Source organism: Pipistrellus kuhlii, unplaced genomic scaffold, assembly GCF_014108245.1.
Source record: "Pipistrellus kuhlii isolate mPipKuh1 unplaced genomic scaffold, mPipKuh1.p scaffold_m20_p_2, whole genome shotgun sequence".
NCBI lineage: Eukaryota > Metazoa > Chordata > Mammalia > Chiroptera > Vespertilionidae > Pipistrellus > Pipistrellus kuhlii.
Window position 1 is genome coordinate 135048110 of NW_023425515.1, and position 16909 is coordinate 135065018.

The 16909-nt window shown below is 35.9% G+C and overlaps 1 protein-coding gene across 1 annotated transcript in view; it reads left to right on the plus strand.

Annotated features, from left to right (window-relative positions):
• The window catches only part of ODF2L (outer dense fiber of sperm tails 2 like), a 38484-nt gene extending 25199 nt beyond the window's left edge, over positions 1-13285 (plus strand). The window contains exons 10-16 of the mRNA XM_036446682.1: positions 2358-2468; positions 3965-4069; positions 5965-6123; positions 7736-7821; positions 7904-8066; positions 10386-10511; positions 12712-13285. Of these exons, the coding sequence (XP_036302575.1) occupies positions 2358-2468; positions 3965-4069; positions 5965-6123; positions 7736-7821; positions 7904-8066; positions 10386-10511; positions 12712-12840 (879 nt within the window). The 3' untranslated portion in view covers positions 12841-13285. The remainder of the gene's footprint in view (positions 1-2357; positions 2469-3964; positions 4070-5964; positions 6124-7735; positions 7822-7903; positions 8067-10385; positions 10512-12711) is intronic.
• The last annotated feature ends 3624 nt before the right edge of the window (positions 13286-16909 follow it).

Genomic DNA, 16909 nt, shown 5'->3' on the forward strand with positions numbered 1-16909 from the left:
ATGAATGCTTCATTGTAAAAATTCCTACAACACAGAAACATAGATAGTACTAAGTCCCACCCCCCGGGAGATAACCACTGCTCACAGTTTCATGTCTATCCTTCTAGATTTCCCCATTTCAACATATAATGTCTATTATTCTTTCTTTCTATTTAAAAACATACTATTTCCTCCGAAGTTCAACATATAATAAGTTCATCTGACTTTGTTCTTTGATGATTTGAATGGATGCCAGTGTTAGAGTTACCTTTCAAAGAGAATAATACATTCCAGATTAAAATTTGGGATTTGTTACTGCTCTATATAGATCAGATTTATGTGCAGAATTATGCCTGGAAACAGGAGTTTGGTTAAAACAGATATTTCTGGTAATATTAGGCAATTTTAAAACAAATTTCTCCAGATTTGATAGGTGATCTCATCTAGTGTTGGGTCTTTAAATACCATCTATATCCTAAGGCTTTAGATTTATGTCCCTAGCCTAAACCTGACCCTAAATTCTGTACATGTATTCTACTGTCTACTTGAAATCTCCACTAGAATGTTTAACAAGTGTTTCAAAGTTATGTCCAAAACAGACCTCCTGCATTCCTCAAAATAGTTCCTCCTACACTTTCCTCATCTCAGTTAATGCCAATCATACTTTGTATTACTTGGTGTTCTCCTTGACTCCTTTCTCTCATATTTGCTTCCAGTGTGTCAGTAAATCTACTTCATATATACCTTGAATTTGGTCACTTCTTACCAGCACCACTGCCATTATCCTGGTTCAAGCCACCATCATCTTGTTGCTATACTGACTTCCTAATTCTTCTCTTTGCTGCTGTCTTTGATCCTGCAGTAAGCATTAAGTTTGTATAGAGAAAAATAGCAATGCTTGCTTGCAAATGCTTGGAAGATAGCATTGTTTCCTTCTACCAGAGGGCAGGCATGTTGGCTGCCTGTTAACAGGCAGTTCCCTAAATTCAGCGTTGCTCCTCTGTGATGCCTTCACTATATGCACAGGTGTCATTCAGCTAAACAACACCTTTATGTTGCCCTGTGGGAACTGGGGCTTAGGAAACTAACACGAATGCTGATACAATATGTGGCCACTGCTAATGCTGGGAGTAATAAAGTCCTGTATCTCTAACCTAGGAATCTCATGCTTTTTGCTGGCATCCATGAAACTGTGCTAGGTTAACTTGTAAAATAGCACAAGTTAATCTGGAGGGTAAAATCTCAGATCCTTACAGTTTTTGATACCTTTTTTTTTTTAATGTTAGTGGGTTTTTGCAATCCTCAGATTCAATAAATTTTTTTTGTGAAAATAGTTATAGCTTTGTGGGTTTTTTTTTTGTTGTTGTTTTTTAATCCTCACCTGAGGATATGTTTTTATTGATTTGAGAGATAGTGAAAGAGAGAGAGAGAGAGAGGGAGGGAGGGAGGGAGGGAGGGAGGGAGGGAGGGAGGGAGGGAGAGAGAGAGAGAGAGAGAGAGAGAGAGAGAGAGAGAGAGAGAGAGACAGAGAGAAACATTGATATGCAAAACTTTGACACATTACCTCTTGCATAAGCTGCAACCGGGAGAAACCTGCAACCTGGATATGTGCCCTGACCAGAGATGGAACCCTAGACCTTTCAGTTTACGGGCCACTGCTCCAACCAGCTGAGCTATACTGGCCAGTGCTGTTTTCATTTTTAGTACATATAAAAAAATAGTGTTGGGTGGAGGTAAGTAATCTGTTTTTTCTAACAGTTAAACAATTGTGTTACTGCCATTATTTACTGGTCCATATTTTCCCTATTGATTTAAAATCTAATTGTTGTTGTATAGTAAATATAATTTTAGTGCATTTTTCTGTTCAGTCAGCCTCTAGATTTCTTATATTAACCTCTTAATTTTAGTTCTTTATACATTTTAATAAGTACTGAGATTTTCCACTTAGTATTTCTTTCAGAATTTCATTAGTCTTTCCTATTTATTTTTCTATATGAATTTTAAATTAATCTTGTCATATTTACCTTCCCCAAATTATTATACTAGTACTTTTGTTTGAAATTGCATTACAGTTTTATTGATTTGGAAAAAAACTGGTATGCGTCTTCCTCTCTAGGAACCTGGTCTATTTTCTAAGTCTTTTTTGTCAGTAAATTTTGAAAAATTTTCAAATTTGTCTTGCTAAAATCTTTTAAAGTTATTTATAAGTACTACTAACTTTTTTAAACTTCTGAATTTTTAGATGGTAATTATATTCAATAAAAAGTATTTATTTATTAACTTTGTTAATAAATGAGTTATGTTTTTATATTCATATAGCATTGGAGGACGAATGAATTTTAATAATTTATAATTCCTATTTATATATTTCTTGTTAGACTACATTTGCTGCTTTGAAGGATGAGGTTGTTTCCGTTGAAAATGAACTCTCAGAATTGCAAGAAGTAGAAAAACAACAGAAAAACCTTATTGAAGTGTATAAAACTCAGGTGACCATTGCAATTACTTTAATGTTCGTTGGCAAGTTATTCATAAAACACTGCGTTTGTTTATGATCTAAATAAATAGAACTGAAGACAGGTGGAGCTATTTTTTTGTGATAGATAATGACATGTCCCAAGTGTTTCTTGAAGTCCCAAATATTTTAATAATAGATGACTCTGTTGATTCCTGATTCAGATATTCATTGTCTATATATGTATTGGATATTCTTAAAAGTAGATCTAAAATTAATTATATAAATGTAATGTAAACCTTATATATAATCTTATTAATCTTATTTATTTGTACAGTATTTGTCTTCTTGTATATTTAATGGTATTGATTTGGAATATGACTCCTTTCTAGGGTCATTAAAGCCCAAGACTCCATTTTTCCCAGTAAACAAAGTTTCATTCAGACTTACTCCTATGAAATGCCTGGAAAGCACATAGGACATTATATATGGATTAGAGCATGTACTGAATTGTATCTTAGGTTTGGGAAATGTAGTATTCAAGAAAAACTTCATGAGAAAGATGGGATTTATGCAGGTCTGTGAATGATGGGTTACACAACAGTTAATAAAGAGTTTAAGTTTTTGGGAAGAGAACATTTGAATTAAAGAGTAATGAACAAAAAATATTATAAAAGCTTAAAGGGGGCACAGGGTAGGTAAAGTAGGAAGGGGCTGCCTCTGGATGGCTTAAATAGGAAAATGGAGTTGAGATATCCAGTTAGTCATCCAGGCCAGAGGTAGAAATGAAGGCTATGGTGGTTGGTGGCACATGTTACTAAGAATTCATTCCAACTGGTTGTTTGGGTTTACTTCCTTTGTAGGAATATTATGGCTGAGTTACCTTATTCTAGGCTCTGGGCCTTGTACAAAGTGCTCAGTCAGCTATTTTTTTTTTTTTTAGCAGGTTTTGATTTGGAGGGTAAAATAATTGCTATGGGAGCTGGTTTGAACCAGAGACTGATTCTTATATATATATATATTAATTGATTTTTTATAGAGAGGAAGGGAAAGGGACAGAAAGTCAGAAACATCGATGAGAGAGAAACATTGACCAGTTGCCTCCTGCACACCTCCCATTGGGGATGTGCCCACAACCAAGGTACATGCCCTTGACTGGAATCTAACCTAGGACCTTTCAGTTTTCAGGCTGACACTCTATCAAACTGAGCCAAACCAGTTCTAGGGAGATTGATTCTTTAAAGTGACATTGACCTGCAAATGAAGATCTCTCTGATATTCAGAGCTCAAGTGAAGAGTCTAGATGTATTGATGGGAATAGATGGGTAAATCAAGGATTGTGAATTAGAGGAGAGCACTGAGTGATTTCTATATTTAAAGAAAGAGTAATATTAGAGAAACCCACTGAGATATTAACAGAGAAATAATTATTTGTTTATAATTGAAAATTCAAACTCTGGCTTTTTAATTTTATATTATGGCCCTAATAATAAAATAATAGATGTTACTCTAATAATATTCTGTTATCAGATACAAAAATTGCAAGAAGCAGCTGAAATGGTGAAAAGCAGATGTGAAAATTTGCTAAGTGAAAATAACCTTGTAACAAAAAACAAAAATAAAAAATTAGAGAAGGTAAGTTTGAAATTTTAAATAATAAAATAATATTTATGTTTTAGACTTTATGAATATTATACAAATATCTTTCACTGTGGTTATTTTCTCTATTTTAGACCTAGGAATTATCTGTTCTCAGTCTCTGTAGGAGTTTACTTTCTGAGGAAATAATGTTTCTTCCAGGCTTGAAATCATATTTGTTTGTATGAATGTTTTTTCCCTTTTTCTTTAATATTTGGAAAATCACATAAACAATTATTTTAACTCAAGAGCAGACTCAAATAGCTACATAAATGGTTACCACTGAGCTTTACCAACCATAAGTATGCAAACTTGAGTACCTCTTATTGTTTTTCTGACAGTAAATCTTTTGTTTCTAAAAAAGCAAAGTAAATATTTTCTGCCAAATGCTTTGTTGGATGAAAAATGATATCATAGAAAAAACCCCCACATCATTTCCTTTTTTTCATCCTATTGCAACAGAATGAGAGGAAGGCCAGTATTGGCAAGTTATGATGTTTTTGTGAATATTTTTAAATTTTTAAATGAAACCACATCCCTTTTTGGGTCTTTTCATGTTTTTTTTTTGGTAAGGCAGCAGTGAAAGCCATGGGACGCTAGCTCCTGGCTGGAGAGGTCATGGGATGTTACTGTTCAGAACTAACGGTCTCTGTTTCTGGATTGTCTCCATATTTTGGGACTGAGAAGTTCAAATGAGGCATCGGTGTGAGAATTCAGCCAGCACAGGCATTCTGCTCTTTAGACAGAGATAGATAACCCACCAAATGTGCAGCTTACTACTTTCCTAGAATTAATAAATCTTCCTATTTTTAGCACCCTAGAGAAAAAATCATTTCATATTTCTTGGTCTCCTTTTCTCATGAGACATACCAATGCAACTGTCTTCTGTTTTTGCTGGGCAGCACTGTGAGTAAAAGCCCATTTAAAACACCTGTTCAAAAGGCAGATGGAGCAGAAGCCTGAGTTTTTCAGATACTGTGAGGTCACAGTGGTTTCTTACTTGTATTAAACCAGAAAATTCTTTGTTTTTAAGCGAACTTCTTCATTTTATTTTTCCACTGCTTTAAGTCTCCTGGTTTTCTCACGGGCTCTTAGATGTTTGGAAGGTGTGCTTTGTTCTAGTTTTATCTTTTGTGATTATGAATGGCAGATGTTGCATAGTAGCTCTGGGTGGTCGCTCTGTCAGGGAAACAGGTGGTGCTTACTTTTCCTCCCTATGAACATCCTAAATGGTCGTTTTTTTCTTAATTAACACCTTCTTATCACAACTCTACAAAAGTGCTACTATAAGTAACTGCAGTAGCCAGAGAGATTAATATAGATAAAGTTAGAGAGATTTACTTCATAGTACCGTTAATAATCAAATAGTCTACTGAGGACTGATGATATTAGCTATCTTAAAGTAATTCACAGCAAAACCCACCGATTTGGACTAAGATGAGTGCAACAAGGCTGTTCTAATTGAAATATCTGAATTAGAAGATGGAAAGACAAAAGGTGACAGTTCTTTTAGACTGAGGGCTGGGAAACTACCATGCCAGCTTTATCAGTATCATCTACGCTGGAATATAAATATGAATATAAATATGAATATGATAGGATTCAAAAATTTCTTTTCCTAAGGAGGCTAAAATATTCTCCCTCCACACTAATGTTGCTATATTCATTTATTCAACAAACTTTCTGAAAACTAAAGTATAACCCACTTTTGAGTTATATGTTCTTAGCAGAGTCTAACTTAATGTTAATTCACATTTATATGATGGAATCTTTTTGTTTAAAACCATTGTTCCTAAAATACATATTGTGTTATAAGCATACCTAGTGTTTAAGATAGTGAAAGCAGTAATGCTGTGTGACCTTACACTTATTTCTCTAATGCCACACCTCAGATGAGAGGCCAGATGGAGTCTCATCTGAAGGAGTTCGAACACACCAGCGATTCCCTGAAGGCGGCGGAATGGAGGCTTCAGGAGTGTCAGGAGAGTCTGCGGCACTGCAAGGGGACGTGTGCGGACCAGGCGCACACCATTAGGGAGCTTCAGGGCCAGGTGTCCAGCGTCATTCTCACTTTTGCTACCTGTGTTGAAGAACGCCTATGAATGCTTTCACCAGTTGAGGGCACTCATGTCAGGGGTTGATTTATTTTACTCCAACCTATATCAGTTGATAAAATACCAGTTTATGCAGATACAGTACTATTATTTTGCAAGCTATTCTTCTAGTATTTTATACTAAAAAATTTGTAAACAGGATTAATTGCTTGTTTGGTTTATTCATATAAATCTATATTTAGATATTTGAGGATAGGGTAATAGCTTAAGAGAAGGAGCAATGCTGTGTTTACATATATATTTTTTAATTTCAGGATAAAGTTAATTATTGTCATTTACCTCACAAAACTTAGAGTGTATTTTAATTAGAATTGTGCATCAAGTTTACTTGGATTATTTCTAATTTTTTTTTTAACATACTTTTTTACTTCGATAGAGCAGGGATCAAGGATACCCTGTTAGCACCAAATAGCCATCTTCTAAGACAATGCCTAGCACATATAGTAAGCACTTAATATATATATTTTTAATTAAGTACTTTTTTTTCAAAGAAGTATGTCCAAGGATGTTACTGTTTTTTCATATTTGCAAAACAATTTTAGGAATGATTCCCTATCTTCCAAATGTAGTTTGGATTTTAATTTTGAAATGCATCCTGTTTTTTTAAACAACATGCAAACAAAATGTTGCTCATTTTAAATTCCTGATAAGAGATTTCTAAGAAAATGTCACATTACATAGATACCCTAAATTACTAATTGAAATTATGAAATTTTTTTTATTTATTTCAAAGCTTCTGAAACAGTTTAAATACAGCTTTTTTAAAAAATTAAATTATTATCTGTGTACATATTTTAACATTGTCCCCCCTCCCATGTATACCCTCCCTTCCCAGAGTTTTGTGTCCATTAGTTGTACTTATATGCATGTATACAAGTCCTTAGGTTGATCTCTTATCTCCCCCAGATCTCCCTACCCTCCTCGCTGTAATTTGACAGTCTGCTTGTTGCTTTACTGTCTTTATATCTGTCTTTTGGCTCATCAGTTTATAATGTTCTTTAATATCCATAAATGAGTGAGGTCATGTGGTATTTCTCTTTCATTGACTGGCATATTTTACTCAGCGTGATGTTCTCTAATTCTTAAGCATTGGGAAGAACATTCTGTCTTGGTGTAGGCAAGTGTATTTTCATTGATTTCCTTGTTAATTTAATCTCCTTTCATAAATATGGTTTTTATTCAAACTTCCTTCACAGATACTCAATTATCAATCACTATTTAAGTGAAACAAAAACTATAAAGTAACCTTTACTATTCTACAGTTTTTAAATTCTTCACACTGACTTAATAAAATAAATGACCTTTTGCAATGAAATATTTTCAGAATGTTTTAATAGCTATCTTTCAAAAAATTTATAATAGATGATTTTTCATAAGGCAGCATAGTTTTAAAAAACTTAACCAATGTAATATTTCTTAGTGTCTCTCTGTATAGGAGTAATAATAATATTTATACTTTTAAAAATGATTTTTCTAACAATAAAAATTGCACATTTCTTTAGAAATTGATTATAAAGAAAATAACCAAGAAAATTTTTTTCTTTTTTAGTTTAATGGAAATCACAATCTTCTGACAGAGCTTTCTCTGGAAGAGGAAAATTATCTTATTCAGTTGAAGTGTGAAAACCTTAAAGAGTAAGTACTGAAATGACTTATAATTGGTGTTACATTTTCCCCTATACACTTTAATTTTAAAATATATGTTTTCTGTAAAAAGAAAATTAGAACAGATGGATGCAGAAAATAAAGAGCTTGAAAAGAAGCTGGAAAACCAAGAAGAATGTCTTAAGCATAGCAATCTTAAGTTTAAAGAGAAGTCTGCAGAATATACAGCATTGGCTAGACAGCTGGAAGCTGCTTTAGAAGAAGGAAGACAAAAGGTACAGATGGTCTTTATTTAGAAACTTTTTAATTAGTTTACCAAAGAGTCCTCTTTAAACAGACAATATCTCATCTTGCCAAACCTACAGCTAGTTATTGTTTTTATCCTGATGACAGGGTGAAGAGAGCAAGTACATTTTTGTTTTTTTACCTACTTTTGCTTTTTGGAGCTAAACAGATATCTGGTCCAGTAGATATCTTACTGGACCAGAATTTCTTTACCTGATAATGATGATGTGGCAGGGTAAAGGGCAGAGATGGAAAACACTTTGAAGGAGTATTCTCCTCCTCTCACCTTTACCCTCCCATTAAAAAAAAAAAAAAAAAAAAAAACAAAAACAAACAAAAAAAAAACCCAAAGCAAATGGGCAAATTATTGGACATTTTGTTTTTGATCAGGATCTAGTGAGCTGCAAAGCTCAATTCCCTTTTCTTTGGGCAAACATTGTTGCATACATAAATACATGCAACAAGTAAATTCTATTTAAATTCATTTGGTTAGCATTTAATAAATATCTCACTGTATGTCTCTACTAGTCCTGAGATGCAAAGATGAATAAGACCTGGCTTTAGCTCTCAGGACACTCAGAGTCCAGGAAGGAGATGACAGGTGAACAAATATGCCATCCAACATATAGGTGCTACAGTAGAGGGGGCGGGTACAAGGTAGTTCAAGGGGTGAGGAGAAATGATTCAGAAAGATCTCAAAAAAGAGGTAAATTTATGAAATGGCTTGAAAAGACATGTGGTGGGCTCTGGTATCCATCATATTTGAATTCTGCCTCTGGTACATTATACCCTGACCCAGGACAAGTTGCTTCCCTAAACTTTAATTTCTTAATTGATAAAATGGGGGTCATGAGTTTCCTCATAGGATTACATGATGCTAAAAAGAGATCATCTACACTTTGATGATTCTCAGATACCTCTCTACTTCAGACTTCTTTGTCTCCTGAAATCTAGATTCAGATATTCTAATACTTATTTGATATCTCCACTTAACAGAGGCATCTCAAACTTAACCTGTCCAACACCAGATACTGAATCATTCCCTCTAATCTCTCTTATACCCATGGTCTTTCCAAAGTATGTTAATGTCAGTTCCACACGAGTCAGATAAAATCCAATATCCTTGATATGTGGCTCTTATATCACAAGTATCATATACTTTATTTTTTTTTTTTAACTGTGGGAAACCAATTTAAATGGATATTGAAGGACACATCATTGAATAAAAGCTAAGGAATAAATTGTATTGCCATTGATAGAATTGTAGGCCAGGTTTCTCAGTACCACCAACCTGTAGAAGGAAAACAAGAAGTGACTTTATCTTGTGTTCAGCCTAAGTGGACTTTGAAAATACTAGATGACCTCAGATTCCTGCTCCTAGTGTTCAGAGTCTCCAGAGATGTGTGCGCCCCTTCCTTTCCCTCCACTGCAGTGGACTGTGGGGCTGTCTCTAGTTCCTGCTTCATGAGGCATGCTGTCACTGCACTGTCACCATTGTCCACACTGCAGCACATGGTCATGGACATGGATACTCGTTCTGAGGGCTCTTTCTCCCACAGCTTTCTCCTGTAACTGCCAGCATGCCTCAGTTACAATTGCCCTCAGAATTTGTTGTGCACAAGACATGTTGGTAGATCACTTTACAATAACTTAGAACTTATCCATAGGAATTAGATTAGAGGATAGTTCTTCCCATTGTTCCTTGCTCCTTAAGTAGTCCCTGCCTCCACTCTCATTATTGTGGCTCCAGCCCTACCTTTTTGCAAATAGGCTCCCAGATATCTGAATCCTTGGAAGAATATAGCTAAGTGAGACTTTCTACTAAATAAGCAGTCAGAGAAATGTGAGAACTCAAATTCAGACCACTTGGAAAGTGAATGAATGAAAGCTCAATCTCTTTTGTTTGTGTCTGAAGTGTATATATCACCTGCCCTCCCCTAATTCTATCCAGCCAAGCATTTAATGAGAACTTCCTAGATTCCAGCACCAGTCCTGACACTATGGTGAATATAAATACAATAAAGCAGAGATTGGTCTCAGTAAGATACAAAAATATAGTATTGGGGAGAAAACCTATTGAAGTTACAGAATAGTGCAAATGCATATATACCTCTTGTATCTTAAGCCATTTTTCAGATACTATACTACATGTGTTTCCTTAACATACAACAACTTTAAACACTTTCTAATTAAATTGTCTAGCATCCAATTAATAATCTACTTGGAAAAAAGAGGTATAATATTACTATGTCAGGGCTTTATACTTCAAAGAAAGTACATTTATTTAGTTTACTTTTTGAAAATTACAGGTTTCTGAAGAAATAGAGAAAATGTCATCTCGAGAGAGGGCTTTACAAATTAAAATATTAGATCTGGAAACTGAACTTAGAAAGAAAAATGAAGAACAAAATCAACTTGTTTGCAAAATAAACACTGTAAGTATTAGTATAGCTTATGTACTTTCATAAAAAATAAATTAGCATTTAACATTCTTACCACGTTAGTTTACTTAAACAGTTAAAGTATAAAGTGAGGGAAAAGAGGGCCATTTCTTTATTGATACTATTACAAATAACAAGTAATATAAATCACACAAATTAAAAATGTCAGGGTTATGCCAAAGAATTATTATCCTCATCCTCAGTAGCTTCGGTTACCTTTTTTCCCGAAGTTTCATTGGACTCTTTCCGTACACATTATTTTAGCATGACAGCTGCTTAAGGAAAGTTACAGATATTCCACTTTCTTTCTGTTACGAATTTTTCATTTCATTTCACAATTTAAACAATTATTATGAGTTAGATTTTGATACTTGTCTTGAATAATGAATATTCTATCTTATAAAGTTTATAAGTTGGCATTAAATATTTACTATTGTTATATCTGCATAGGAGATGGCTGCTTTGGTCCACTCAGCTGTGAAATGAGATTATGAAGTTGCCTGTGTTTAATTAATCTTCTAATGTTTTTTCCTAAATATTTCTGAAATAGCCAACTGGCAGAAGATATTACGAGAGCTAGCACTAGCCATGACTAAATTACTTGAAAACTGTCTACTTAAAAATGACATATAAAATAATGACGCTTAATTTTTCCCAGGAGCTGGAGACTCCATGAAAACTAATTTTTCATTCCCAAGTATCTAAAAAGTTGAAAACCTGAAAGGTTAAAAAGTTAAATGACTTTTTGGCATGCAATATTAGTTTAATTATATTGCCATAAAAAATTCCATGGCAGTTTTAATCAGAACAAAACATTTTTCACTTTGAATTTAGCATCGGCCTTCCCTTTATTTCTAATTTTTTTAACCCACCTTCAGAATTGCTGATATTATAAATATGTCATGTCCTTCGTATAGTTAAAGCTTCTGAAAAAATAAAATAAGTATACTAAGATGAGATGGGTTTTGCTTTCATGCTCCCAGGTCTTTGCTAAAGCTGCCAAAATAAATAGATTTAACATTTGACACTCTATTAAACCTGAAAAATTTTGCAATAGTAAAAATCTAGATTTCTAAGCATAGATTTAGACATTGCTAAAAAAGGAGTTTATGTATTCTGTCCCTTTCAGTATTTTTGTATGCATACCTTACCTCCAATTGAATCATAAACACCCAGAGATCCTGCCTCATAATTGATTGTATCTGGTGTCTGCCACAGTGCCCTGCCCATGTAGCAGGCCTTCATAGACTTTTTTGCCCAAGTGTTCCAGTGGGGGGCAGAGTGGGTGCACAGACTTAAGGGTGCCTTCAGCAGCTTAACTCAGGCCAACCTTCCTGCAGCCTGAAATGACTTTGGAGTCTTAAGTGTTATCCTAAAATGTATGCACATTTTGCATTCTGCCTCACAATATGTGGTTTGTATTAGTATCTTTTCCTCTGAATTATTGAGTAAAATTGACATTCTACATCTACAAAGATACATTATATTCATGCTGTAACTTTGTATAGCCTAGACTAGCACATTTCTTCATCCCACCTATTTCACTTGAGGGACATTGAGCATTGCTCAGTTTCAGAAGATGTCAGGTGTTATTGAACACCTGATGGGAGGGAAATAAAAGATTTTTATTCTCAAGGTGTCTACATTTTAGTTGGGAGCTAAATGATATCTTGGAAATTTATATGCAACTGATTATTTTAAAGCTTTATTATGTTTTTAATTTTTTCTTTAAATAAAGAATATAACATTAAGAGTTCATTTTATTTATGAAATATTCTAAAAATAAAACGTTTATATTATCAAAGCTGGAATTCTGTCCATTTTTAAGACAGCAAAAGTCATTTTAATGTTATAAAATATGGCAAAAACTAGTATTTAAATATCATGTTAGATGTGAGAAGTTAGGACAACTTTAAATAAAACCCACTTATTAAGTTAATCATGTTAAATGTGTAATAATTTGGGGCTAAATGAATATGTAGTACAAAGAAAAGTATACCACAGTAAATATCATCCATTTACTTTTTCTGCATTGTAAAGAAAAGTGAGTTCTAAGATAATTTATTAACATACACATCAGATGGTTAGGAGTCTTTAAAAAAATTAAAATTCATGTAGCCAATTATAAATGTTATATTATGACTATCCTTTGGTATGAATGTCATTATTGATTATCTGTTTCTTTTTTCTTTAGAAAATACAACATCAGGAAGTATGTTTGAAAGAAATACAACATAATCTTGAAAAGTCGGAGAATCAAAATGAGAGTATTAAGAATTATTTACAGTTTCTTAAAACTTCTTATGTAACAATGTTTGGATAAATTGTTGAATTGATTTTCTATAAGTAACAGGTTTTTATTGTGAATCAAAAAAGTGATTAAGTAAAAAATACACTGTTGTTATACTTTATGATTTGTGGGTGGTGGTATTAGAATTTTTATGTAAAGATTTTTTTTAAATTTTATTATCCAATTGAAACTTAAACAAGATGTTAGCATTTTTTTTTTTTCTGGATAATTTTTACTTAGCTCTGGTTTAATTTCTAGTTAAATTATATTAGTTTTTCGAATATTTTTATACATACACAAAAGAAGCCAGAATCATTCTTTGTGAGTCTGTAGTCACCATCCAAGTGAATTTGTAAGAAATCTCTGTTAATTATGAGCTAAATACATGATTTTAAATAATGTACATCGTTGTTTTACATTGTGTAGCTAAAAATGTTTTAATATAATAAAGGAAAATACTCTGAATATGAATTTTTAATAATGTATAGTTACATTCTTTTTAAAGATACCTCATGTCTTGATGTACTTAATATTGCTTCAGGTATATGCTAAGTTACCATTATAATTTGTGAACTTTAAATATACAATTTTAAGTCATAGCTATTAAATACCAGCTGACATTTGAAAATGTTGTCCCAGGGCCAACTCACATGAGTTGATCAAAATAAGCACCCTAATAAGAAGCTTTAGGATAAGGTCTTTATTTTTGAGATGACATAGAGATACCAAGAACTTGCTTCCCACAAATGCCAAGGCAGGATGCTCTAAAAGGGGATGGATGTAGTTGGGAAGGGATCACATAATAGTGATTCCTCTCAAACAGTGGAGCTGTTTATTCAAAGGGCACTCGAGTCTCAAAAGATTATTCTAAGTACTACGCAGTCTAGCCTATGAACAAAGCTCAATCTCCCCAAGATGTTTCATCTTCTCCCATCAGAAATGGGGACCTGCTTTTCTCCGGTCCCCTCACTCCTAAGAATGCCATTTCATCTGCAGGGGCTTACTTCCCAATGACTCAACTCCTTCATAGTATCTTTCTTAGAATAGCACAGTATAGTAATTTTATTTCCCAACCTTTGCTGACAATGTTAGTGTTGCTTTTAAAAAAGAAAAAAAATCATAGTACATTTACTAAAACACAGGCTTGACCTTTGTCCTTTTTTCATCTCCTAAGGCAAAGTGAGCCTTAAGAAACACTCAGGTAAAAGGAACTAAGGTTCTTGAGTTTTGTTCACTAGACTGTGAGCTCCTTAGGGTAGAAGTCTATCTTATTCATATTTCTGTTTCAGCCATTACACAATATTTGGAATATAGTAGGTACTCAGTTAATATTTGTGGATAGCTAGATGGATAGATGTTGAGCAGAAGAGTTGTTCATATTCCTGTTTTAGGTATGAAAAAAATATAAGCCTAGAGGGGTTACTACCATGGTTGTGGTATAAAACTTTTACACTTTAAAGGCCACATGTGAACTCAAGTCTTCTGATTCTAAAATTAAAGTTCTGTGTATAGTGCTTCTCTGTTGGGAGCAATGGAAGAGCAGCCACCCGTCAGCAACGTTGCTCTTATTTATTGAGTACTTATATGTACCAAAGTTCTAGGTGTGGTACATTTAATCTTTATGCCTGATTGAGATGAGTGCTATTAACTTTTTTTCCCATTTACTCTTCAGGAAACCCAAACATAAAAAGGTTAAGTAAACTTGTCAAAAGACACACAGCTAGTATATATTTCGTAAATAAAGGTAATGTTTTTGACCAACAGTCATGCATTTACTTCACCTATGAATACAGTTTCTTATATTTTTAATTTGTATCAAAGTAATATGTGCATAGGGCATTTAAAAATTGGCACTTACAATGTTTTAGGCTAGAAGGAAAAAGACTACTGCAAAGTCCCTAAAGCTGGTACTCAGCCACTAGCGACACAGATGACAAAGAAGTTTCCCAGACCCTAGAAGAACTTCAACAATGTCTGTGCTTAATATTTCCATGTGAAGTGTTAGGCAGACATTGGGGAGGCCCCAAATCAGTGCCTGGTGTCCCTAAGTAATGTCTTTGCTTCCAGTTTCCCGCTATTGGCTGGCAGGATTTTCTCTTCATCCTTGATAGTCAACACCTCATGACTTTCTTAAGTCGTAAAAGTGTTCTTCTATTGTTTATGTGATTACTAGAGGCCTGATGCATAAAAATTCGTGCAAGAGTAGGCCTTCCTTCCCCCAGCTGCCAGCCCTGGCTTTCCTCCTGTACTAGCTTTCCTCGTGCTGCACACCTGCACCTGGGACCAGGCCAGCTTCTCTGTAGCTCCAGCTTTGTCAGGAAAGACATCCAGAATGACATCTAGTTTAATTAGCATATTACCTTTTTATTATTATAGACTAGAGGCCTGGTGCACGAAATTCATCCACAGAGGTGGGTTGCTCAGCCCGGCCTGCATCCTCTCCAATCTGGGACCCCCTCAGAGGATGTCCAACTGATGGTTTAGGCCTGATTCCACAGGATTCATTTTTTTAATTGGTATGTTAGACAACCCTTTTGCAATCCAGGATGACTGGCTCCTAACCACTCGCATGCCTGCCTGCCTGCCTGCATGCCTGATCACCCTTAACCTTTCTACCTGCTGGCCTGATCACCCCTATCATGCCCCCCTGCTGTCTTGATTGCCCCTATCTTGCCTCCCCCCCTTACCTGCCTGATCACCCCTAATCTATTTGCCTGCCTGCCTGATAGCTCCTAACTACCCTTCCCTGTCGACCTGATCTCATCCCCAATTGCCCTCCCCTGCTGGCCTGGTTGCCTCCAACTGGCCTCCCCTGCTGGCCTGATCTCACCCCCAAATGCCCTCTCCTTCTGACCTGATCGCCCCTAACTGCCTCTGCCTCAGCCCCCACCACTATGGCTTTGTTTGAAAGGAAGTCAACCCAGTCTAATTAGCATTTATTAGTAGAGATCTTTAATATAAATAGATTATGGAGGGTAGTATTACTTAAATGGGAGGGGGGAGCCTTTTTCAGCAGGAGGAGATGCTCTTGTCAGACAAAAACACATAATCCCTGTATTTGGGATGATAACCAGTCATGCACTATACTTCCAAACCGGTCATAAAAAATTGAATTATTTTCTTACACCTTTCACCAAACAGCTGTTGCCCTTAAAACCCCTTCTCAGCCCCTACTTTAGATTCTGTCTTCGCAGTTCACCCAGATTTAGTTCTGATTAGTTGGTTTCTATGCCAATCAGAGTCAAAAGCCCCACCTCCTAGGCAGCCATTGGGTCTTCACAGTTCACCCAGATTTAGTTCTGATTGGTCAGTTTTTATGTCAGTCAGCATCTTTGGGCCTATCTCTGGGCCTGATCATGGAGGTAGGGCTGATCATCAACTGCAAGCAGGCTGAACTGCTGACCTGTAGGGGAGAGGCTTGGCTGATACTGAGGCTGGGATAGAAAAGCAGGGTCTGATCATCCTGCTTCTCTCCTCAGCCTCATCAGCAGCTGCTGCCATTGCTTATCAACTCTGCTTCTCTCTCTCTCTCTCTCTCTCTCCCTCCCCCCTCCCCCTCCCCCCCCTCCCCCTCCCCCTCCCCCTCCCCCTCCCCCTCCCCCTCTCCCTCTCCCTCTCTCTCTCTCTCTCCAAGAGGTCAGCATTTCAGTCCACTCACCTGCTGCACACGCTGCCTAGCATTTGGTCGAGCCTCAGGTCATTGTGGATATTATGACCCTGGCTCCATATATAGACTAGAGGCCCGGTGCATGAAATTCATGTAGCGGGGGGGGGGTGGGGGGACAAAGGGGGAGGGGGAGAGCATGTCCCTCAGTCCAACCTGCATCATCTCCAATCTGAGACATCACTCTCACAATCCAAAACTGCTGGCTCCCAACTGCTCATCTGCCTGCCTTCCTGATTGCCCTAACTGCTTCTGCCTGCCAGCTTGATTGATGCCTAACTGCCCCCTTGCCAGTCTGATTGCCCCTAACTGCCCTCCCTGCAGGCCTGGCACTTCTAACTGCCCTCCCCTGCAGGCCAGGTCCCCCCAACTGCTCTCCCCTGCAGGCCTTGGTCCCCCCAACTACCCTTCCCTGAATGCCTGGTCACCTCCAACTTT